The sequence below is a fragment of the Nannospalax galili genome, unplaced genomic scaffold, assembly GCF_000622305.1.
Source record: "Nannospalax galili isolate Female #2095 unplaced genomic scaffold, S.galili_v1.0 scaffold206, whole genome shotgun sequence".
Taxonomy (NCBI): domain Eukaryota; kingdom Metazoa; phylum Chordata; class Mammalia; order Rodentia; family Spalacidae; genus Nannospalax; species Nannospalax galili.
The window spans coordinates 8,172,706-8,198,433 of NW_008358101.1; the positions used below are offsets into that span (position 1 = coordinate 8,172,706).

Consider the following 25,728-nt stretch of genomic DNA (forward strand, 5'->3'; position numbering starts at 1 on the left):
GTCTCTCTATATATCAGAGTACATTAAATTGGGTGGGGGCAGTGGGAGGAGTGAAGATAGGGGAGGGGATCTAAATACTATCAAACCATATTGTATGAAAATCTCGAAAGCTCAATAAAGAATAAAATTATTTAAAAAAATGAATGTATCCTTCAGGGAATCTATACTGTAACAACTGTTTACATTGTAATTGTAATTATAATAGTATTAGGCTTTTCAAGTTTTTAAAGATTTTGGTGTTATAAATTAAGCATAGTAAAAAAAAGTGGGGGGTGGGGTTGAGTGTGGTAGAGGCCTTTCCTCGCTTATGTGAGGCCTTGGGTTTGAACCTCAGCACAAATTAATGTATCCTTCAGGGAATCTATACTGTAACAACTGTTTACATTGTAATTGTAATTATAATAGTATTAGGCTTTTCAAGTTTTTAAAGATTTTGGTGTTATAAATTAAGCATAGTAAAAAAAAGTGGGGGGTGGGGTTGAGTGTGGTAGAGGCCTTTCCTCGCTTATGTGAGGCCTTGGGTTTGAACCTCAGCACAAATTGCTGATAGTAGGTGAGAACTGACTGCTCAGTCCTAAATGAGACATTTGCACAACCCCCTACCATACTGCCCATAAGGCTCATAGAACACTGTTGAAGAGGGAATGGAAAGAATGTAAGAGCTGGAAGAGGGCGAGAAGGGCTGTGAAATGTCAGCTTCTGTGCAAAATACAGCAGTTGTAATCATGAACTGAAACTAGCTGAGGTTTCTTACACACTGAGTCTGTAAAAGAATGGGCCATTCAGGGGACAAGGAAGGACTCAGCAGACACTGCCTCAGGGATGAACTGATGGCTCCAGATAGAGTCTCAGAGATGGGAGTTATTGTGCTCAGTTGTTTAGTCATCAGGGAGCCCACCAGACTCCCATGAACAATCACAAATCAGTGGTGACACAGAGGGCTGTGGTTAAATGCGATAGGTTTCAAAATAAATTTAAAAAGTCATGAATCTTGGAAAAGGGGAGTGAGATAAAGAGACTGGAGGAAATAAGTAGTCAGAATACTCTCTCTCTCTCTCTCTCTCTTTCTATATATATATATATGCAATTGCTAAAGAATATGCTTAGTAACTGTTATTTCTTATAACTGCAGTAGATGGCAGCATGCACATGGTATTGCATGCTCATTTAAGAAACCGCTTTATTTTTCAGTGATAAAAGTAAAAGAAGAACCAAAACAGTAAAGAAAATTCTAGAACCAAAATGGAATCAAACCTTTGTCTATTCACATGTACATCGTAGAGATTTTAGAGAGCGAATGTTAGAAATAACGGTGTGGGATCAACCGAGAGTACAAGATGAAGAAAGCGAATTTCTCGGAGAGGTAGTGTGTAAAGATTCAAGTCAAATGCTTGCTGCCGTTTGTTGGTTTTTGTTTTTTGTTTGTTTGTTTGTTTCGTTTTTTCCCCCATGCATATCAGCCATGAGTCCTTTCACATTGTTTGGGAAAGATGTCTGATTTAAGAACTGCCTTTTTAGATCCTCATAGAATTGGAGACAGCACTTTTAGACGATGAACCCCACTGGTACAAACTCCAGACACATGATGAATCCTCACTACCTCTGCCTCAACCATCGCCATTCATGCCACGGCGGCATCTTCACGGAGAAAGCTCCAGCAAAAAGCTACAAAGTAGGTTAAATTCATTTTGGTTATCAGAAAGTAATGACGTTGCCATACTCCATTAAGGATTACCATTCAAGATATATTTTCAAAGTTTTATTGTAGATCAGAGTGCCCGAAAATTGTTCATCTCTGTAAAGAAATTCAGGCAAACCATCTTCTGCATTTTCACCATAACATGGTATATGTAACATAGAAGAATTAAAGATGACAAATATCTCCAAATGAAAATGTTTACATGGGGGGGGTGACTGAGGGAATAATTTCTGTCTTCACTAATGGGTTGTTACAAATGAGGTCTTAGTAGTTTAATCATTAGGGTACTTTTGAGTATTATTATTCGTAAGAAATATGTATTTTAAAACATGGTATTATAAGTCTTTTATTGTTTGTGAGTTGATTTGGAAAATCCTTTTTCTCTAATTTATGAATTTCAGTAAATGTGTGGCCCAACAGCTGAAACTTAGAATCTTCATTTTGATAATCTGGAATCGATTTTCTTTTTTGCCTTATCATTGACTATCTCTTGCTAGTGTTTCTGGCATCAACTATTTTCTCAAAATTAATGTTCAGTGCAGTTTAACAGCTAATAGCTATGTGTATCTCAATATGGCCTTCATGCCTTTTAGCCGATGAGTTCACCAAGCTGTAGTCAAGACAGGTCTTTGAACCTGTTTCCTCAGCCCATCCTATGCCCTCAGTGGCCACTTAGCTATGTGGAAAAGTATACAAACATTGCCATTTGCATTCAGTGTGGCATTCAAAATGAAGGATAAAATAAAGTGAAAACCTTACTTGATCATGATCCTTCTGTGTAACAGTATAAGGAGTAAATTCTGAAAAGGATTATCTTTCAAGAACAAGCGTGTTTCTTTAAAATTTAGCTCAGTGTTTACTTTGAATTGTTCTTGTTCAACCGTGTCCTTTCCATGTCACAAACCAAGCAGACACAGAGGTATCTGTTTGCCTTACTATTGTGCAGGATCTCAGCGAATCAGTGATAGTGACATCTCAGATTATGAGGTTGATGATGGTATTGGAGTAGTTCCTCCAGGTGCGTGGGCAAAGAGCATGGCTCTGCTTTACTGTTTCTGCTTGTCTTCACTGTCAACTTCAGACTTGTTCAGGACACTGAACTGGAGGTCTATACTGCAGAAAAATCAGTATTATGTTATTCCATGGTGACTTATGCTTCAAATTGTTAAGAAAGTATAAAATGGACTAGCATCTGTGAATTCACATCCTTATTTACTTGAAATATAGTTAGGACCTTCCTTAGAAGTGTGCCTCAGTAGGAGAAACAAAAATCATAATTTTACAATGCTCTGAGCATTTGTGAAAATGTGGATTTCATTCTGAAAGGATAGCCTTAATTCTTTATGTAAAATTCCATTCTCTCGTGTTTTATATTTGTATTTCTACGATTTTCCTTCCTCCGTTTCTCTAAATACTGTAGCCTTCCATGGAATATACTGAGAAAGGTGCATGGCAGGGTTCAAAGCTGCATGTAGCATGGCTGTAGCTTTTAATGCTTCTGTGATGTGTTCAGTATGTATTACACCTACAATGTGTGTGTGTTTTAAAATGAGAAAATGCTCAAGAAAGAGTCGATATTTCTTTGAAGTGTATATTTTTTTGTCTTTGTATAAGGTGGCAAAACTTTTGTGGCATTTTAACGTTCAAATTTACATTTTTCATCTGATTTTTGTCAGGAAAGTATATATAATCAAGGACCAATGGCTTCCATTTTTGGCATTATTCCTATTTGGTTTCCTTTGTTTAATCATTAAAAGGGAAGTAAATGTTCAAATGAGAATGAAAGTAGACATTCCTCGGATACTTAAACTTGAATGATTTCAAGCAGCTCCTTAGACTAACATTTACATGTGTCTTTAGTTTATGTAGTATCTTCTCTGCTGTTGCACATAATTTGAGGAGGAGGAGGATTTTAGTAAAACTGATAAATTTCTACACTAGTAAGTGAGATCACAATTTGGAATGATGCATGGAACTTTCTGAAAGGTGAGATCAAATTATGGAGTTTTCTAAAATCAGGTCTACTTTCTATCTTTCAGGGAAGATAATAATGTGTGATACAATAAATATATTTGAAATAACTCAGTTCTGTGCACAATTAAATCTTAAGTACTCTTTGATATTGGAATATCATTGAAAGCTTTGAAAAGAAAAACGTTCTCAGGGCTGGAAAGGTGGCTCAGTGTTTAAGAATACTAGCTGCTCTTGCAGAAGACCCAGGTTCGTTTCCCAGCACCCGCATGGTGGCTAACAACCATCCATAACTCCAGTTCAGGCGATCCAGTGATGTCTTCTGACATCTGAGGGCATTGCACAGCACAAGTACACTCACATACATGCAGGCAATATACTCATACACATAAATTAAATAATAATATATGAAAAACATTCCCTATTTACTGTTTTTAGGTTTTAAAAAACCATAGTATATTCTTAACAACACCTTTCGTATAAAATAAAATTGCATTTTAATGAAATTGAATTGCTAAAAATAATTATAAATTTAAAACTCTGGCAGTCTCAAATTCACAGTAATAAAGTAGTTGCTGTTCAGATCATCAAAAAATTCTTGGCTATTGATCAGTCCTAACGTTATTAACAACTTAGGTAAAAAAATTCACTTCTGTGGGTATTCTTCACATTGTGCTCACCTTTTCCATATTTTTATAATGAGGCAGTGTCGGATGAATAAATAATCAGTTACAAACATTTGTTAAAACAATAAGTTTCTTCTTTTTCTTTCTCTAAGATATAACATGCATGTCAACTTCTGATATGTCAACATGAGTTATGGGATAAAGTACTCAAGCAATTAATGTTTGGGCAATGCACACCACACACCGCCTAAACAAAATATACTTACTTCTATCCAATACTCAAATATATTTGTCAAAGTGTTTGACACCACACATCATCCTCATTATGCAAAAATCAATGCTTCAGTTTTTCAACTAGGATTATTTGTTTTATTTAGCATTGTAAATCTAATAAACATAACTTAATAATAGATGATAATAACATATAACCAATAAGTAGTGTTTTATGTTTTAGATGTCACTTTATTAGGTAAAAAGGAAATCATGCAATTACTTTATTGTTTTAGATATATACTTCCTTGGTCTGATACATAGCTCTAAAAGGTTATCTAAAGATACATAAGGCAAATAAAGTTTAGCAAAACATGAACTTCTTTAAAAATCTTTCCCATACTTTGGTTTAGGCTAATATGACACAGTCACATCAGACTGGTAGGGAAGCTGTTTGCTTTTAAAAATGATGTTTGCTGACATATTTTTTAAATTATGTAACATCTATCAAATAAAATATGGACAATAATTTGACTTACCCAGTTAATGTTATCATGGTTCATGTACTTTTCATGTAGTTATAAGAGTACTTCTTCCGGGGCTGGAGAGATGGCTCAGTGGTCAAGAGTACTGACTGCTCTTGTAGAGGACCCAGGTTCGATTCCCAGCACCCACATGGCGGCTACAAACCATCCTTTGAAGCCCTCTTCTTATCTCCATGGCACTGTACAACACGGGTGCAGTCACATACATGCAGGCAATACACCTATACACATAAAATAAAAATAATTAAATATTTAAAAAAGAGTACTATTTCCTCTCATCACATATTATTTTTCATTTTCCTTAAACTAATACAAAATAATGACAATTGTAAAGGAACCACTTTTATGTCTTATGTGTACCAAATTGGGCATAATACATACCTTTATATCCAAGTGAGAAATGACCATTACAATTCATGTTTAATTGCATTTAAATTAAATGTATTTATTTAGTGATGGTAAAAGCAAACAATACTGGAGGAGTTTTAGATATTTTGACAGATTTGGTCCCTTTAGTGTTAGTTTTTCCTGCTTTATTCTCATAATGATTTTCATTCATATGCTATATGCCCCTGAAAATTGAAGTACTATTATTTATGTCTGCAAAATTCATAATCAATAATTGTACAATGTAGATCTGCTACTCCTCTTTGTCAATTAAAATAAATAATGGAGAATCTTCATTTTTCCTTTAAATTAATAGAATATCTTCATTTCTGTAATTAGTGACTACATTTGTAATACAACTAAATAATTTATCCTTTAGAAGAACAATTCAGGATCTGAAGCGATGGCTTAGTCAGTGAAATGCTACACAAGCACAGTGACCTGAGTTCAGGTCTGACTGTCCCCATCAAAGGCCAGGCAGGTGAGGTGGTGTGTGCTTGTAATCCTAGAGCTAGGGAAGTGGAGACAGGCCGATTCCTGGGGCTCACTGGCCTGCTAGTCTTTGAATCATTGAGCTCTGGGGTCAGTGAGAAACTTGTCTCAAAGAACAGGGTAGAGAGCAAGAGAGGGAAATACTTGATGTTGACCTCTGACCTCCCTCCACACTCACAGGCATACTAGTACGTGTGTACCTGCACAAATACATGTATATACATATACATACACAGAAACTCATGTACATGTGTATAGTACACCAGAAAGAAAAGAATAAAAGGACAATTCAAATCAATTGATTAAATTTAAAGAAACATAAAAATTTAAACATTGATTTGTACATTAACTGTAATTTCACTGCTTGATTTATGTTGCTGAAAGTCATTAACTCAATCATTGTTTCAATTAAAACTGTGCCCCTACTCATCCTAATGTCTGAGGCATAAGTTGTCTTGTTAATGTTTAGTATCTCTCTGGTAGTTTTGAGTCTAACTTCAACATCTTCTGCATGCTAATCTTATACTTTATGCACATATACTCAAAGCTTTGGAAGATAAGGCTAATAATACTGATTGCATGGCACTTAAAATTAGAAAATTGATGGCTGCTTCGATATAATTTCATAGTTCTGTGTTAATTTTTGCTGTAAAACAGTATACTAACAATCCTTTCGTGTGTGCTCTTGTCAGTGGGTTATAGATCTAGTGCTAGAGAAAGTAAATCAACAACATTAACAGTGCCGGAACAACAAAGAACAACTCATCACCGCTCCCGCTCAGTGTCTCCTCACCGCGGCGATGATCAGGGAAGGCCACGCTCACGTTTACCAAATGTGCCATTACAGAGGTAGGCTTGGAACAGGCTTAATGTTCTTGACAGCATTTTTTTTATATTACAGTGTAACTTTCCACAATGGATAACTGCAATAACTAGCTGATCAAGTTGGAGGAATTTTAACACTTGTAAGCACAGTTCTTGCTTATCACGCACAAGACCCTAACTTCAAATCCCAGCCTTGCAAAACACAAAACAGAAAGAACCAAACACCAACAAAAATTTCCTGAAACAGGGTGAGGTCAAGAGAAGAAGGTTTTTTTTTGTTGTTTTTTTTTTAACGGTATAACATGCTGTTCTATCTCATCTCACCCTAAATGCACTTCCGCAGTTGTAATTATGCAATGAAAATTCTGATCCTTTATTAAAACATAAGAAAACATAAAACAATGTTGAGAAAATTCTGAAACATGCAGTGTAGGCAAAGGAGAAAATAAATATTCTTTTTTAAAAAATTCATTTTACTTGTATTTTGTGTGTATGAGTGTATTGCCTACATGTGTTGTGCAGTGCCCACGGAAGACAGACGAGGGCGTTGTCAGATTCCCCTAGAACTGGTTGTTAGCCACCATGTGGGTGCTAGGATTCAAACTTGGGTCTTCTGCAAGAACAGCCGGTGCTCTTAACCTCTGATCCATCTCTCTAGCCCCGAGAATAAATATTCTTAACTCATCAACTAAAATAGGTTGTGGATGATGCCAACAATTTTGACCCATGTTTTATGTTTGCCAGTTACAGTCAGTTCCTTTCCCTTAGTATGGTGGTTACTTGGGGAACTTGATACACATTGTCACATGGATTTTATCATTTTAGGAGCTTAGATGAAATTCATCCAACACGAAGGTCACGTTCTCCAACCAGACACCATGATGCCTCCCGAAGTCCAGTTGATCATAGATCCAGAGATGTGGATAGTCAGTATTTATCAGAACAAGACAGGTACTTTTTAAAACTATGATCTCAATAATAAAAACTTTTCTTTGTTCTGTTTTATTATACACAAATATTATTATATATTACAGAGTTGTTACATGATTCAAAACTGAACTTCTCTCCAACAGTTTAGGTATTTTAATAGAAATGCAACACTGGAAGGTATTTGGCCAACATTACATTAAAATACATATTATTTAGAGTCATACCTAACATGGTTCATAGTTTCATTAACTTAAATACTGACCCCAAATTAGAGAAGGAAGCCTTCATGAACAATTCTGAGTTTTCCCATGTGTGTTTGGGGTATTGTTTTTGTAAATAGAAAAACTATGCTGTTTGCATAATTAAATATTTTAGATAATGATTATCTGAAAGGTAATTACTACTGCAGAGTTTCTGTGAGAACGTCAATAATGCTTTTGTTAGGTATTTTACTTTTTTTTTTTTTAAATCAAGTATCTTCCCATGGATGTCTCTGTTGAATATAATATGCTGAGGTGGATTCTTACATGGATATGTGCATGGTGTTTATTTATGAACAAATATTTGTGGAAACAGTTACTGGAAGTCTATATTACGAACCTGCTTTTCTACATGACCATATGTCACATGTGCTGTTATCCTAACCCTAAATAGGTTCTGATCTACTGTTTAATAATACCCACCTGATTGAATGTTCTCTTCTGGCTTTTTGGAGTAGAAGAAATTTCATTGAGGGGTGAACATATGATAATGGTTCTGAATGATTGATGTGATGAAGTCAAGGATGCAGTTCCCAAGTTGAGTGTCTTGTTCACTATGGGAAGTGCTACCATGACCTTCAAGAGTGAATCACATTGGATTCTGGGACAGGGAGTTCGTCTAAGGACTAGGATTCCAGACTGCTCTGCAGAGCTGAGTGAGGACTGCTGGGTCATTGTTCATCTAGGCCCCTGTGAATTTTAGTGAAAAGACAAGGAACAAAGGGCTACTTGACCAAGGTAATCAGTATAGCGAAAATTATTTGGTCATAGAAAAATTATTGATTTTAAAAGAAAAAATCCTAGTCAAATATGTCCCTAGTTGATTATGGAAAGCATAATATATTACATTTTAAGTGGACATTAATTCCAAAGAAATGATCATGTTAAATTGCTAAAAAAAAAAAAAAAGGACTAAAAACATTTAGTTTCCATTAATATCTGCAAGGTCAAACTTATGCATTTTAATCGCTGAAATGACAATACTTGGAAATGTATTCCTATACCTTATGAGAAGAAAGAGTGTTTTTCTTTTGTTTCTATGTTTAACAAAATTGTTTAGAAGGATTAAGTAGCAATCAGAGACAGCTAGGCCTTCAACTGTAATGTTTGCACTCTATTGTTTAAATTTTTAATGCTGTCATGTTTATTTTTGTTTAACCTCTCAAGCGAATATGCTAGTGCAGACAATCTGGTTTCTTCCCTTTCCATGTTCTCATTGGCATACCATTGGCATTATCCATGTCATCTGATGCCTCATGATTTATCTGTTCCACTCACCACCCATCCTGTCTGTGCAGTGAGCTTCTTATGCTGCCCAGAGCAAAACGAGGACGAAGTGCAGAATGCCTACATACTACCAGGTAAATACAGGGATTTGGTGATGGTGACTGTGTGTGATGATCTTTCCATTCTGCTGTTCCTCCATCTCTCCCTTAGTATTATTACAAATCCAATTTCCCCAAGCATTCTAAAATTGTATTGTTTCATATGGAGGCTATACAAAAGTTTTCAATTAGATTTCAATTCTATTCCAAGCCAACTCCTTCTGTTACCAGTAAATTCAATAATCTAGAGATTGGCAAGCCTCTTTGAAACTGTTTGCACATTAACAAAACTGAGGAACCAGTTTCTGCAATTTAAATTCTGAATGCCCGTTGTAAGCATCTCCCTTCCACCCGTGGACTTAAATACCTGTCTAGTCACAGGGTTCTGATCTTCTGTGCATGGCAGCTTATTGCTTTTATGACTATGGTTTTGTTACTTTAGCCTTTTAAAAGTTTTCCTTTGGAATCTGCTCTTGTTTATGTTATGGTGTTCTGTCTGCTTTTATTACAATCTTCATTTTTAATGACTGAGTTTCAGGTTCCTTCTTCTCCACTTGCTACCAGTTCAGAAATGCTGTGAAACAAAGTTTCAGATAAAGATATAGATTAGGAGAAGCAAAATATAATATTCCATGTAGAGCATGGCTTAAAGCACAACACTATGTTAGTATCTGATTTTAAATTTCAAATCTGAAAAAAGTAGTTTGTTACAGATTACTCCTAGATTGTTCTCAATTTAAGTTCATGGAAGATAAAGAAGCAGTCAGTGAAACAAACACAAATTCTTCCAAGTATAATATTTTAGTTAATGGGGCTGGTGAGATGGCTCAGCGGATAAGAACACTCGTTGTTCTTGCAGAAGATCTGGGTTCGAATCCCAGCACCAACATGGCAGCTAACAACTGTCCGTAACTCTAGTTCCAGGGGATCCAATGGCCTCTTCTGTCCTCGCAGGCATTGCACGACATGGGTGCACTTACCAACATGCAGGCAATACACTCATACACATAAAATAAAAATAATAATATTTTCGTTAACACAAGTGAAAAGGAAAGAAATATAAGTGCCAACTGGGATGCAGAGGCAGTTGCAGGATTTAAGGTACTCTGGACCATGTGATTTTCTGCTCAGATAGCTGAATATGAGGAGGTTAGCGAGCATTCTAAAATCATCTATCTGCTAAGGACTGCTGAGTTTATGCTGCAGTACCACAGAGGAAAAAAGTGAAGAACTACTAGTTCTAAAAAATACAAAATGATAAATATTTTAAGTTACCTCAAATTATTTATTATTGTCTAGCCTTTAAGCTTCTCTTCCAGGCGAATAGTTTCTAAGTAGCAGTCATTTGTTTATGAATTCTGTGAGGTTTCTCCTTTTTTTTTTTTTTTTTTTTTTTTTTAGTCAGTGTAGCTACAGCTAGTAAAAAAGAAAAATAAATAAATGCACACACTTTCATATTTATTGAGGAACCTGGTGTGTGCTTGGCATGCCATGTGTGACTCTAGGATACTCACATTGAAATCTAAATAGAGGACAGATATTGGGGCTGGAGAGATGGCTCAGAGGTTAAAAGCACATACTGGTCTTGCAGAGGACTTGAGTCGAGCTCCCAGCACCCATGTCTGGCAGCTCACAACCTCCTGTGACTACAGCTGCAGGGGATCTGACACCTCGTATGGTCTCTGCAGGCACTGCACTCATTACAAATGCTGCCCCCCCCTTGCACATAGACACATAAATTTCAAAAAGAATCTTTAAATAGAACATGTGTTTTCATTTCTTCATGTTGTACTTCTCAAGATGAAGTAACATGGCTTGCAATAAATGACATGCTAACAATTGCATCATTTATAATCTTACTCTTAATATTGAATGTTTCCCCCCACCAATAATTCTGAACTCCGTATACCTTGTTTGTTTGAGAGAATCAACGTTATGACTTTTCAGTGCCTGATAGAGGACATTAATCTAATTTATATGTATATTGTATAAACATAGGTAAACAATCAGCTGAGGGAGATCAGCTAGCTGTTGACTGCTACCTCCAAAAATGTAGGAGTGACAGTTAAACCAGTTAAATGCACAAATGAATTGCAGGTGTCACAAGGCTTTTCTCTGTCTTCTTCCCTTCTTGTTATCTTTTTAACAGTAGTAGTAATCATTCAACTAAACAGATTGCTCAGTTGCTGATTGTACTTTTTATTACAACCGTAACTATAATACCTACTTTTTTATTCCACAATTTTTTAAAAAATTTCCCTTTGCTTTAGACCTTAATATTCGTGGACAAATATTTAGGATAGAGAAGACACAGCACAAATAATTGTTCTCATATGAGTTTCTAATGTCTTCTGAATTTGTAGTCATGTATTGTTTTTCCTACATTTGAATAAATGCATATATGAAATAAGACACATATGTAACCCCATCTTTGTATGATATATAAATAATATCTGATTTCATATAAATTTTAGAAATTTAACATCTTTATTATTTTTTATGGCTAAAATGTTAAGAAAAGCTTTCAAAATGCAATGTACTAAACTTACTTTAATCTTTTTTCACAGAATGTAGCAGTTGGTTCTGTGAGATTGGGACTTAAATAGAGCTTAGAAAGTTTACAAATTAAAATCTGCGTGCATATTAAAGAAATCTAAAGCACTAAAAATCTAATTTATATTAACCCATTTCTAACAATTATTAGAAAATATTCTTCATAACACATTTCTCAGTCAGTAGTGATCTGTAGAAAATGCTGCCTGACCATGCCCTAGATATTTCTTATACATTGTTTACTTAATTCTTTCAGCACTTTGGTGAGTAGATGTTATTTCTCTCATTTTGTTGATATAGAAATACGCCCAGAGTCTTGACCTGAATTTTCTAATTCTCAGTCAGAATATTGTAAAGCCAAGGTATCTGTACTGTCGATTTTATGCTATTTTCTGTTTTGTTTCTGATGTCCTGTAAAAGTCCTGTTAGAAAGTTCCTACAATAAATTAATTTTTGAGGCAATACCTTAGAGGTTTTAGAGAAACCTACCATTAAAGACTATTTGCCAGAGGTTAGGCGATTAAAGGAAAATATTAAACAAGCAGTATTTTTTTCCCTTAATGCATGCCCAAAAATAGAAATCCAAATCTTTCAAAACTGAAAATTTAAAGGGTTTCCCTTGATTTGACTATTAGCATTATCACAATTAAACTGGTAGTACATTTGCTATTTAATGCCTTTGGTAAATTATCTTTTCTTCCTTTATTCATCATACTTTCTGACAAGCTAAAGTTTGTGATGACTTTTCACAGTTAGCAATTAACAAAATAGAATATTATTAAATTTTCAAAATACTGACCAGATGTACTTTACCCTTCATAGGACAAATCAGAAGCCCTGGTATGTTTTGTACAAACTCAAGCAAAATTGCATCATGTTTCTACCATTTCTTGGCAACTAAAATTCATATTCTGGTTTACATTTGATACCCACATCACCTAAGTTCTGATGGTAAATTTCCCCTCTGATTGGTACTGGATCCAGAAACTGAAAGGTAGAAAGAATTTGCTCCTCTGAAATCACTTTTTGAGTGTTTTTGTTCCTTTGTTTGTATCAATCAAGTCTCTTTGTCAATATTTCCCTCCAATGCTGGCCAAATCAATGCTTTTTCAATATTAACCTAATGTTAACTTAGCCTTATGTTAACTTTAAAATTACATGACATACTGGATTTGTAATTTCAACACTGAGTTATTTAGTTCTGTATGGGAAGCATAATATTAAACCAGGGATTAGTACTAATTTCAATGTTGGTTAATAATTCTCAGAATTTACTTATCAGACATTTTCCCAAATAAGATGATTATCTTGTAATTATATACTCAAAATACAATAGAATATTATGAAATCACATGTATATGATTTCATATTTCATTCAGTCTAATCTTGCCTTCAAATAATTCATGTGGCTTTTTCTGAGAAAAATGACAAAACTCCATCTACCTTACTTTATATAGACCTACTACTTTTTTAATGTCTTAGTCAAATTTGCCTCATATTTTTCTGTTTCTTGTGTTTATGTTGCTACGTTCCAGATCTCTTGTTAGGCACTATAAAACATTACCACCCAAGGTGTCTTTAATACAGAACAACTATCTTTGGATGAAGAGGTAAGAGCCACAGCTGTGAGCTCTGTGTAAAGTAAACCCCAATCCCCAGCCTACTAACAATAAAATGTTACATTCTTAAAAATATTTTCCTTATCCTTTCAGTTACACAGTGAACAACATCAAAATAATGGTATCCAAAATTGCTTTAATTATAAAACTAGCATGTTCTTGAATAATTCTGTAAACAATATCTAATTCAAATGTCAGAGTTCTACATGTTTATTATTTAATTGCTTTACTTGTTGATTGTAACAACTGTGTTTAATTTCATTTTGTTTTGTTTGTGTGTGATTTTAATTTGTGGAGCTCTATCCTGCCTGCACATACAAAAGACCAAACCAGTGACTAGATAGGACATCCTTTCAGCATGAATGCTGTAACTCAGGAGTGCTGAGATTTACTGATGAGGTATTGGTTAGGTAAAAGTGTCTGGAAGTGATGTCTTCCATGTCCCTTGTCTAGTGCTGTGAACCCAAAGAGTCCAGTGGTATGATTATCTCCCTTCTGATGTCCTTCATTTTGTTTTGGTGTGGCATCTATTCTTGGTAATGAAGTTTTAGGCATTTTGTTTTTAATGCTTCCTGTATCCAGTTTTTTCATAAGTAGGTGTGATTTAGTGTCATGTTTCAGTCTGAGATTCTTTTTAAAAAATTATGCAAAACACTTTAAGCATAATATTTGTTTAGTTTCATTTTCTAAACAAAATTTTACACTGTCATCCTGTGGCTCTCTCACACCCTTATGAACTGAATCACAGTGATTCGACATTTTGTGTAAAGAGAACATTATTTTATGCTTTACTCTCTAACATGGTCTTCCTTTCTTTGTTTTCTTTGTCTTTCTCTTCTACCACTGGATGCAATGCACTGGCACTAGTGAACTGCAGCCCTCCCTTGACAGGGCTAGGAGTGCTAGTACCAACTGCTTGAGACCAGATACTAGTTTGCATTCACCAGAACGAGAAAGGTATAAAATAAAGACTTTCTGAATTTCTTATCATTTGTACAGTGATATTTTTTCACTCACTTTGTTTTGTGTCATGTGAGTCTCACAGGTGTATCCACTCCTGTCCACAGTGCTAGCTGTCTCCATTTCCCTCCCTCCTTACACATCCGTGTAGAGATATGTGTATGTGGGTATGTGCAAGGCACACATATGCATATTTCTATGAATGTTGTTGTAAACTGTTTGATGTAATTGGTAATCACTTCTGGCTGCTGCTTTCCTCTTTCGTTGCTGTTCAGTCCTCTTGTTTATATTACTCAGGAGCCTTCAGTATGCTGATCAGGCCACAGTCGTGAGTTATTTGAAGGGGAGGATCATGTTCCCATCAGTTCTACTGACAAATATTATTTGTAGATCTCACAACAATCTTTCATAAACTCAAAATGATAATTGTTTAAACTGTTGTCTGTATTTTTCAATCAACCTTCATATATATCTAAATTACATTAAATTATATTTTGACGAAAATCAGAGACATCTTGATACTTTACAAGGATAAATAGGCATAACATATGTACAGATAGGTAATTTTGCTTAAAACTGTCAAGTGATTGGTTAGTAAGTAGCACTAATTTTGATTCAGATACAATCCATGACTGTGTTACATTGTCTTCTGATTTTTCCATTGTCATAGAATTTTCTATTCCCTAAACTTAGTTATAACTCAGCTATAATCACTAACTTTTTTAGTTAGATATCCTTCACAGAAAGTCTATAAACTAACATTGCAAATCCTGTAAAAGAATTGATGGACTAATGTGTCCCTCTTCAGAGATTGTTTAGCCTGAGAGATGTTTATTTCTGTAATTGAAGATGAGTTCTTCATAAAATTCTACTAAAAATCTTTTTATTTTGTATCATTTATATTCATGAAACTTATAATAGATAAATGAAATTAACATAGATTGTATTCCATTGCATTTCTTTTAAAATGTCTTTTAGTTGAAATGACTGTTCTGTATTCTACAATTGTAATTGAAATAGACATTATTTCACTTTGTCGTATGTTAGTCTAACTCTTCCTCCAAAATAATAATGGTAGCACCAAGGAATTTCAGTAGTTTTCTGTTATTATTTATTTCTAGCCCATAGTAAAAACAAGGATAAAATTATTCAGGTCCACTGTAATCTTATGACTGTAAGTATGCCCTGATGTTTTTAATATTTAGAGAGTACTCACATTAAATTACATTTTGTAGCTGAAGCCACATGTATTCTTTTAAATGTCTCAGTAGCCATATTAAAAAGGCAAATTAAATTTGATCACAGTATTAAAAATATTCTCCTAGTGACATTATTAATAGAAAACCTGTGAGATAGTTCCATTCCTCTTTGCATTGTGAGTCGTGCATGCTGAGTACTCTATATAACACATCCTAATTTTGACTTGTCTCATTCTTCTGGCTGCTTTCCTGAGCAGTGGAAGTCTACCATATGTTCCCTTGTGACGGAAGCCACATAGTTCACAAATCAGCGAATCTGTGAATTTAAATCTCTCAATGCCATTAAAGTAGCTCAACCTTTAGACAAGATAGCTGGCCATAATTACTGTGCAGATTGTTATGCAGTCTAAGTTCAGAAAAAAGTGGATGTAAAACTTCTCTTTACTGCATATAGTGAAAAAAATATTCCATTAAAACATCATGGAGTCAGGATATCATCAGTGATTCTCAATTTCTTGAGGTAATTGAATTGTTCAGAAGAAAATAAAGAGGGATATTTCCATCTAGGAAACCACAGAAATTGTAGGGTAGATTTTACTTTTAAAGATATGGATCCTGTTGTAAACCCTATGAGCAGTGTTGAATCAGAATTTGGCAGTATCAAGTGATGACCATTTGCTGTAGAAGATGCTATTGACGTCCCTTGGAGGTCATGCAGAGTGGAGGATGGGGGACTTAGAGTCCTTCCAGCTGTTTCGTTTATTTGGTTGACTATAAGGCTTGTTATATTAATCTTCAACACACACACAGACACAAACACATACAAACACACACACACATACACACACACACAAAACACACACAGCATGCACATACAAATACACACAACACACACACATACAAACACATGTAGCACACACATAGCTCACATATAACCATTTAATAATTTTCTTGGAGTTCTGAAAAAAAAGAGAGAGTTCTGTTATTTTTACAGCCCCTCCAAATGTTAAATGTTAGTTTCAAGGATTTTGTGATTCTGACTCATTTCGGTTACTACCTGTGTATTCTTATACCAACTGAAAACCATTTCCTAAATATCCTCATTATTTTTAAAGGAAGTTAAGTTTTGTGTTAACTCAGCAATAATTTTCTTGGAGTTCTGAAAAAAAAGAGAGAGTTCTGTTATTTTTACAGCCCCTCCAAATGTTAAATGTTAGTTTCAAGGATTTTGTGATTCTGACTCATTTCGGTTACTACCTGTGTATTCTTATACCAACTGAAAACCATTTCCTAAATATCCTCATTATTTTTAAAGGAAGTTAAGTTTTGTGTTAACTCAGCAGGTGCATCTGTCCAAAAAGACTCAGAATGGGAGAATGGGGCAACATACTTTACTGACATTTCAAAAAATAAGTAGCATGCTTTTCCTGATATTTTGGGAAAGTTGTGGTGGGCCCTTTCTCCCTTGGATAGCTCAGCCCAGGTTCACAGATGACATTTGAAGTTTTGAAAGGGAAGTCAGGACTTAGGAGCTTGTCCATTTTACAGTCTTTTAATTCAAAATAAATAAATATGCTTATAGCTGACTATAATTACTGAATTACCTCTGTTCACTAATGTTTTACAAATGTGAGTTTTGTTTGTAAGAGATAATATTGGGGCTGGAGAGATGACTCAGAGGTTAAGAGAACTGGCTGCTCTTGCAGAGGTCCTGGGTTCGGTACCCAGCACCCACATGTTGGCTAACAGCCATCTGTAACTCCAGTTCCATGGGGTCTGACAGCCTCTCCTGACCTCCGGGGGCATTGTACAACGTGGGTACACTTACACACATGCAGCCAGTACACTCACACATAAAATAAAAATAACAACAACAAAAAAGTATCTCTTAGATAAAACCCATTTTTCTTGCTCCCTGATTAGGGGGGAAGTTGCCATGCCTGCTACTACTTTTGCTTTACCAGTTTTTAAAATAAATTAATGTTTAAATGTTCAGACACTGATTTAGTGTGACTGGAGGATGTTCACTTTCCTTGTTGGATATGGATACTTCCATGACCTATGCTAACTGTCACCACCTTACTGCTGGCTCTTGAAAAGGTAACCTCTACTTGCTGCCTCCATTTTTAACCATCGAAGAAATTTTGCAGGCTAACTCTGTGCTTTCTCACTGTGCCAAAGTTCCTTCATGGGCAGAGTTGGCTCCCTTATTGATCAGCAGTATTTATTTCATAGCCCTCTACCCAGTCTCTTGAATCTGTGATCCCTAAGTAGCTTCCGTTTTTAAACAATTCTGTTATGACACAGTCTCTTTTTGCAGGCTTCTTTCCTCTTGTATTCAGAAGGAAGTGATTCCACTCTGCTTCTCCCTTTTGTCCTAGCCAAGTTGTCCCTTAAATTCTATTTTTCTTCCAAAGGCTTCACTCTGCTACCTATGAAGACACACTTCACTGTGGTTAGCCAGACCACATCATCCCTCCTAAGAACCAGACCTAAATTTCCCAGTGCTCCTAGACACCGGACATCAGAATGTCCAACTGAACATCATTATTTCCTCTTTGATCCATTAACAGAAAACACTTCCTAAATGATCTTCACATTTGATATATAACTGATGATGTGATACATGTCTGCGATCCCAGAACTTGGCAAGCTGCATCTGATGGTCAATTTGAAGCAAGCCTGGGTTATATTACTAGTTTCAAGCCACAGAAGGAGACCTTTCCTTAAAATAAACAAAAAAAAACAAACAAACAAAACAACAGGGAACAATCTATCAATACATAGTAACTAGCCACTTGATTTGTAAGCACGTCTATCTTGCTCCAGCATCAAATTCTGAGTTGGTAAATCCTAATGATTTCTTCAATACTGATTCCTCTCCTGAACTAGATTCCCACCTCCAGTTCCACTGTCCCTCCCTCCTGCCCCCATTCACTCTCTTACATGGTCTAGTAGTGATCTATATTGTGCTATATATCCCAAGTTTTCCATTAAAATTAAAATATATTTTTTGTGGGGCTGGAGAAATGGCTTAGCAGTTAAGAACACTGGCTGTTTTAGCAGAGGACCTAGGTTCCATTCCCAGCACCTATATGGCCGCTAACAACCATCTCTAACTCCAGTTCCAAGGTCTCCGACACCCCCTTATGACCTCTGCCAGCTTTGCACAACACGGGTGCATTTACATACATGCAGACAATACACTCATGCATATAAAAAAATAATAAATAAAAATCTTTTAAAATAATATATTTTTGGCTATGTTGTCAGCTTAAGAAATATATTCATTTTTTAAAAGTACAGGATAAACACCACATTTTTTGTTAGACTTTGATTAGCATCTTCCCCACTAATTCTTTTCTGTTGCTTGTCATAATTCGTTAGAATTTTCTAGACCCAAATGATTGTATGTATTTCTCTTTTGAAAAATAAATCTATTCAGACATTTTAACACCTAGGTCTGAGAGGGCAAATTCAGGTAGAGCTTTGTGAGTTTGAAACCAGTCTATATGGCAAGTTCTAGGTCATCCAGATCTATAGAGAAACACTTTCTCCAACAAATTAACAACAACAAAAATAACCCAATAAGAATTGCAAAAATTCTGTGTTTCATGTTTCTATTAAACCTTTATTTTCAGCTAGTAGTGTTTCTTTTACTATGTTAGAAAGCTTTGGGATCGGAGATCACATGCTGTTTCTGTTTCTCATCTCTAGTCACAGCATTATTATTTTACTTTAATAGTAAAATAATTTAATTTAGGGAGATACGCATCTTTTTCATCCCTAAATTTGGGTCGAATTGTGAGCTAGTCCTGGAAATTTATCACCATAAATACAATAATGGAATCAGTGGCCTTACAATTATAAACTTGCTAATAACTAACATCTAAATTCACCAATTCCATTAGTCACAGGCTTCTTCCAATATAAGGCCTTGCACCTCAGGGCAACATTGAAAGTTTTGGTGCTGCCATTTGTTGTTGTACTTGTTTAGGAGAGAGGACTCAGAAATCACCCATGTCTGATCCTTCAACGTGCAAGGAAGGGGTTACATGAATGATATATTTCCACATAGGAACACAAGGCCAAAGAAAATGGACACTCCTACCTAAATGTCAAGCACTATGAACTGAATACAAATGATCACAAAACTTGTTTTGCACTATAAATATATAGTAATTTAAATAATGAGGTTCAGTTTAAAACAATATTGAGAAACATTTTTGAAAGACTAAAATGAATAATGAGAATTCACAATGAATATGCATACTTATATAATCAGGCACTTTATTTGGCTTTGGTTTACATTATGATACCTCAGAAATGTTTGACTCGTGTTATTTATAGAAGGAATGATTTACATATCTGCATAATTTTTCTTATACATAATTAGAATATTTAGCCATGATATCCTAAGAGATATACACCAATGAAAGATATATATATGTGTAATTATGTGAGCTAATTAAATTACACATTAAAATACACATTCACTTTAACATTAATTTAATTCTTAGAGAGGTCTGTTAAGCGTAATTTCTTTCTATCTCATTAGTGGGTCCTATTCTGTGTGACCGCAATGTTAATTTTGTACACAAAAGCACTCATTATTTCTTAGCTAGATTATTAACCCAACAGACTTCTGTACTTACTATCGCCTAAATAATTTAAAATATTTTTTCAACATAGAGATGTTCTTATATTAAAATATTTAGAATACCTTGTAATAAAATAACAAGGTAATAAAATAAACATGAAATTAATCTAAGCAGGTCTGAGAAGGAAACGAATAAAATGCTTTATTAGTTGAAGTTGGTATTTGAAATCTCTTAATAGCTAGCCATATTAGTTAATGATTTGAAAATAGAAGTTGAAATTGATTTCTCAGTACATGAAAGTAGAGCTGATAAATTGAAAAGGATCTTAATTTTGATCCTTTTCTGTGAAGGAAGAGTACTGAAGAGTTGCACACACATCATCATCATCATCATCATCATCATCATCATCATTATTTAGAGGCACAGTCTTCCTGTAGCCCCAACTGGCCTGGAACTTGCCATGCAGACCAGACTGGACTCCATCTGACAGCAATGCATCTGCCTCTGCCCCCCGAGTGGTGGGATTAAAGGCATGTACTACCACTCACAAACATTTGCACACATTTTGAAAGTCTATAAATATGCTAGTACACTTAAGACCTGAAAATATGTGATTCTGAAACATTTATTTTAAGGTAAAATTTGGATATAAATCGATCCTGCTTTCATCATAAAAAAATACAATAAAAATCTAAATTTTGTGATCATACTGCATATCAGCATATTCAGAAGGACTTTGAGTATAAATATTGTTGTACATGTATGATGCTAAATATTTGTTGAAAATTTGCCTTTTGGAAGTTTGCATTCATGGTCGCTCTTTCCTACTGTGCACTTTCCTCCCTCATAGCTTTTCACTGCATGTTTCACAGTAAAGTATTCATTATTCACTCCTTTTTCGTTACTTTATGTTTAAATAAACACAAGGACTGGAATTTTGCCTCCAGAAGTAAGGTTACTCATAATCTTGTCAAAATTAGTGCATCACAGAAAACTATTAACTCTATTTTTATGTTTTCAAATAACAAGTTTCAATATAACTGCATAAGTTAATGTAGAAATACTATAATTGTAAGTTCTTTTCCATTATCTTAAAATTTTACTTTAGAAGGTGGAAAGATAACCCAGCTGTTGAAAGAACTTGTTGCTCTTCCAGATGATCCTAGTTCAGTTCCCAGCACACACTTTGGGGCCCTCACACCCACCTGTAAATCCAGTTCCATGAGATTTAATGCCTTCTTCAGGGCTCCATGGGCACCTGCACAAACATGGCATTCACTCTCACATACATGCAAATGAAGAAAAGAAAATTATTTTGAATGAGCTTTATTTTTGGAACAAAGCAAGGAAATGGAAAAGAAACTTTTACAAACATACAGATCGATCCAGCTGAGAATCTTGCCTACCCAGAGTGGCATCCAATACCAGAACACTTGGGACGCCTCCTTTCCTTGAACTTTTGTTCTAGACAACTTAGCACTGGACTGTACATAATCACATTGTTCACTAGTTCATATTTTTTGCAGGTTCAGTTATGTGCCAAGTTCTCTAGCTGAGGGCTTCTTTATACACATTCTCTTATATTCCTTAAAATGAGTCCTCTGAGTAAAATTATTTGAAGGCTTATTTTGCAGATTAAGAAATTGGTTCAATTAACTGGATAAGGAACCAGACCTGGAACCTGGGTACATTGTCAGCAAATCCCAGGATTCCATACTGCTAGCTCCTGAAGGCTATTATAGACTATTACTTCCATATTCTAGCTCCTGAAGGCCATTATAGACTATTAGAAAGCAGTAATCCTGTTGTTTCTAGTCCATAATAGCACCAATGTTCATATTGATATTATTCAGTGAATATTGTGATTTTTCGTATCTATTTCTGTGCTTTTTCAAATTTCATGCAGGCACTGAAAGTTAAACATAATACTTCAACTTTTTATTTCCTCAAAGTCATACCACTCTACACAGAATAGCACTGTAATCAGAAATTTTCTCATTATTTTGAAATGATCCATGAACAACTTGGAGTTGCCCTTCAGTGAATTAAATGTGATGAACATTTAAGTAATATATAATATGACAGTGTATTTTTGTAAAACCAACTGAAATTTCAAGCACTTCCCTGACACCCAAAGAAGCAAAAGTAAAGAAAAGTGCTATACTCAGCCCTGTGTCTGAGATGTTCGGTATGTATAAATGTAAACTTGACCCCTATGAAAGAAGAAATTTCTATTACCGAAAAAGTCCAAAACGGTGGATACTCTGAATTTGAACTTACTTTTACCTATAAAAGTTACATGTACTTGGCCAGGCATGGTGGCACACACCTTTAGTCCCAGCACTTGGGAGGCAGAGGCAGGTGGATCTTTGTGAGTTTGAGGCCAGCCTGGTCTACATAGTGAGTTCCAAAAGACAAAAAAAAAAGAGAAAAGTTATGTGTACTTGATGCATGTGGACAGCTTCCTCACAGTCATCGAAAGCAAAGGCAGTGGATTTAGCTTGCTTGCCTTTTAAATCTTCCCCGTCACATTTTCCAGGGGTTTCTTTTACTTTAATGTGTGAATTAATACACCGAAGGATTTGTATAGTAGAGATACTAGACAAAAAGAAACCAGAGACTGCTGTAATTGACAAAAAAAATCATGAATCATCAAAGAGCTTTAACAAAACAAAATCAGATTGGATTGGCCAATATTTTAAATAACAAAATGATTAAGGAATTTAAAGTTAACTCAATACATTTTAGTACAATATAGTATATTTAGTAATTTAGTATAACCAAATTTAAAGTCACGTATTTTTCTCTTTATATTTTATGTATTACTTTTATTTTATGAGTATGAGTGTTTTGCCTGCATGTGTGTAAATCAGAAGAGGGCGTGGCGTCTCTTGGAACTGGAGTTACAGATGGTTTTTAGCCTCCATATGGGTGCTGGGATTCAAACCCAGGTCCTCTGTAAGAGCAACCAGTTCTCTTAACCACTGAGCCATCTCTCCAGTTCTCCCCACATATTTTCTCTTTATTCACACCCCATTATTTCTATGTACCCAAAGACCAAATTGTGTTATGCCAAATATATCTAAATGATTAAAGGAGAGCTTCTAATGGGCTTTCATAATGCAGCATCTGCAGACCTCAGACATCCCAGTCATGGTTTGATGGTCTTGATTTCTGTATTCAGATGCTCAAATAAATCCAGTAAGCCAATTCTTTTGACAAAAAGGTGGATTTCTTAGAAGACAATTGTTAGCCTTTGTGTCCTTTAGATAATTAGAAAATATTCTATCTAAATTAATCTGTTGGTGGAGACCAGAAAGCCAGTATCTAGAGAAAATTTCTTTCTATAGTTGGATTTAGTTAAGAAAAATTTCTAAGCCTTGCCTGTTCAGATGCTTATGCCCTTTAATCATTCAACTAGAATTGGAAACAATGTGGTTATATACAGGTTGAATCTCAAGATATTTTAATAAAAGAAATCATTGCTTAGTTATTACTCTCAAGGAGTCCTGCTGTGAATCCTGAATTAAAACACAAGTGTTCAAGGAATTGAGAGACAGTTTTGCAAATACAGATTAGCAGAACTTCTAAATCCTCATTCTCTGCTTGAAGTAATTGGTAAAAAGTCTTGTGATTGTCTACCAAAAAAAAAAAAAATGTCAAGATGCTATTAGCAGCCATCTTAAGAACCAGGACTTCTCATTGTTGCACACAAAGCAGCTTTTTTTTTTGCTCTTACACATAACCATTGCTACTTTATATTAAATTCATTCCCTCCCTCTTGCCACCATCAATTTCCAGGGCTGATATTAAGTAAACACAGGTAAGAGATACTTTTAAAGATACATCTTTCAAACTTAGCTACATTCATGTATAAGTATAGGCATGTGGACACAGGAATACTTCTAAAAATAAAACATTTAATATACATATTCCAGATATTTCCCAAAGGTCACAAATTTCACTTTCTCATGTCACTATAACTTATCTAAGCTAATAAAAGTGAAAATGAAGGAGGTGGAGAGATGGCTTAGCACTGACTGTTTTTGCAAAAGACCCGGATTTGAATCCCAGCACCCACATGATAGGTAACCAGTGTTCATATCTCCAGTTCCAGGGGATCTGATGCCCTCTTCTGTCCTCCGCCGTCACTGCAATGACACAGGTGCACTTACATACATGCAGGCATAACACTCATACACATAAAATAAAAATAAATAAATGGAAAAATGCAAATTAAATGACAGAACAAAGTATGAACACTTTACCTTTTGGGGGCATTATTCCAGTCCTATTGTTCCATGTATTATTTTCTTTTAGGAGTTACTAAATGTCCTGTTTTTTTTCCTGTCTTGTTCACTGGGCAAACAGGGGTAGATGGTCCCCCTCCCTAGATAGGAGACGACCTCCTAGCCCCAGGATTCAAATCCAGCATGCATCTCCGGAGAATGACAGGTACTAGTCAACTCCTCACAGACAAGTGGCTTTAGAAGCTCACAGGCCACCGAGTGAAGGATATTAAGGGGGACGTTGGTTCTGAGATGCTGTTTTCAGGAACCAGAGCCGGCGTGTTGTTATTCCATCAGTGAGTGCACCCAAGTCGGATAAAGCACCTCAGAATGTTTACAGAAATGAGGGAAGCATAGCAAATGCTTTAGCTGAATTAGAGTGGTCAGGATCCAGTGAAGAGATGTGTTCTGATAAATCTTTCCAGTTTTTTGAGTTACTAGAAACATTTATGGATTGGTTATGTTTTCATGGGATTAATTAAACACAAATTTTCAGGTGTGTTATGTTTGTAAAAATGTGTCTCGGGGCCCATTCTTGGTTACATTCCTTGATAGTTTAATCTCAGTTTATTTGCTTTGTTACTATGTAAACTTGTTAATAATGAACTTTTATTCTTGGGGTATATTTAAAACATGATAAAAAGTGAAACATCTGGTTCTTGAACTTCTTATATATTGTGTTTTAAAATACTGTCAAGGGCTAGGGTCAGTCTTCAAGGTAGGTTTTTAAAAATATCTCTTCATTGAGTTCACTTCCTGATGATCTTTAACAAGTGTCAGAACATGTATCATTCATTGCTGTTAATATCCATTTACAATTCCCCTGTTGCATGGTGTTAATTGTATATTTGGTTTGTAACTTTAAATCTTTTCTGAATGGTCATGTAAGACTTTGGGGCATCTGAGATACCTCTCCAGCTGAAATTCAGCAAACACATTTGTAGTATGTATTAGATGAGAATGTATAGCATCTTGGACATATAAAAAGCGGGTATATGGCAGCTAGGTATATGAGGATATAGGTTTCTTTTCCTTTGACTTTGAGTATATGTAATTTAGTGATTGTAATCTTAGGGAGAAGTGGTATTGTTTATTTTTGGTATCTGTGCACAGGATCATGTCACAGTTTCAATTAGATAGAAAACCTAAACTGAATAGGACAAATAAATATCATTTAACAAATCTGAGAAAGACTAAAAACTGGCATTTTATAAAGATTTCAGTTAATTTTAGAATG

The 25,728-nt window shown here is 35.1% G+C and overlaps 1 protein-coding gene across 48 annotated transcripts in view; it reads left to right on the forward strand.

Annotated features, from left to right (window-relative positions):
- Window positions 1-25,728, forward strand: part of Rims1 (regulating synaptic membrane exocytosis 1) — a 486,359-nt gene that overhangs the window by 327,657 nt on the left and 132,974 nt on the right. For 17 of the 48 annotated variants that reach the window (XM_008856314.3, XM_017795156.2, XM_008856294.3 and 14 more), the window contains 8 exons: window positions 1,192-1,363; window positions 1,519-1,672; window positions 2,646-2,717; window positions 6,623-6,779; window positions 7,581-7,706; window positions 9,244-9,306; window positions 14,310-14,399; window positions 24,574-24,657. In XM_008856314.3, coding sequence (XP_008854536.1) covers window positions 1,192-1,363; window positions 1,519-1,672; window positions 2,646-2,717; window positions 6,623-6,779; window positions 7,581-7,706; window positions 9,244-9,306; window positions 14,310-14,399; window positions 24,574-24,657 — 918 coding nt within the window. The remainder of the gene's footprint in view (window positions 1-1,191; window positions 1,364-1,518; window positions 1,673-2,645; window positions 2,718-6,622; window positions 6,780-7,580; window positions 7,707-9,243; window positions 9,307-14,309; window positions 14,400-24,573; window positions 24,658-25,728) is intronic. The other 31 variants (XM_008856298.3, XM_008856299.3, XM_008856316.3 and 28 more) reach the window with 4 other exon arrangements.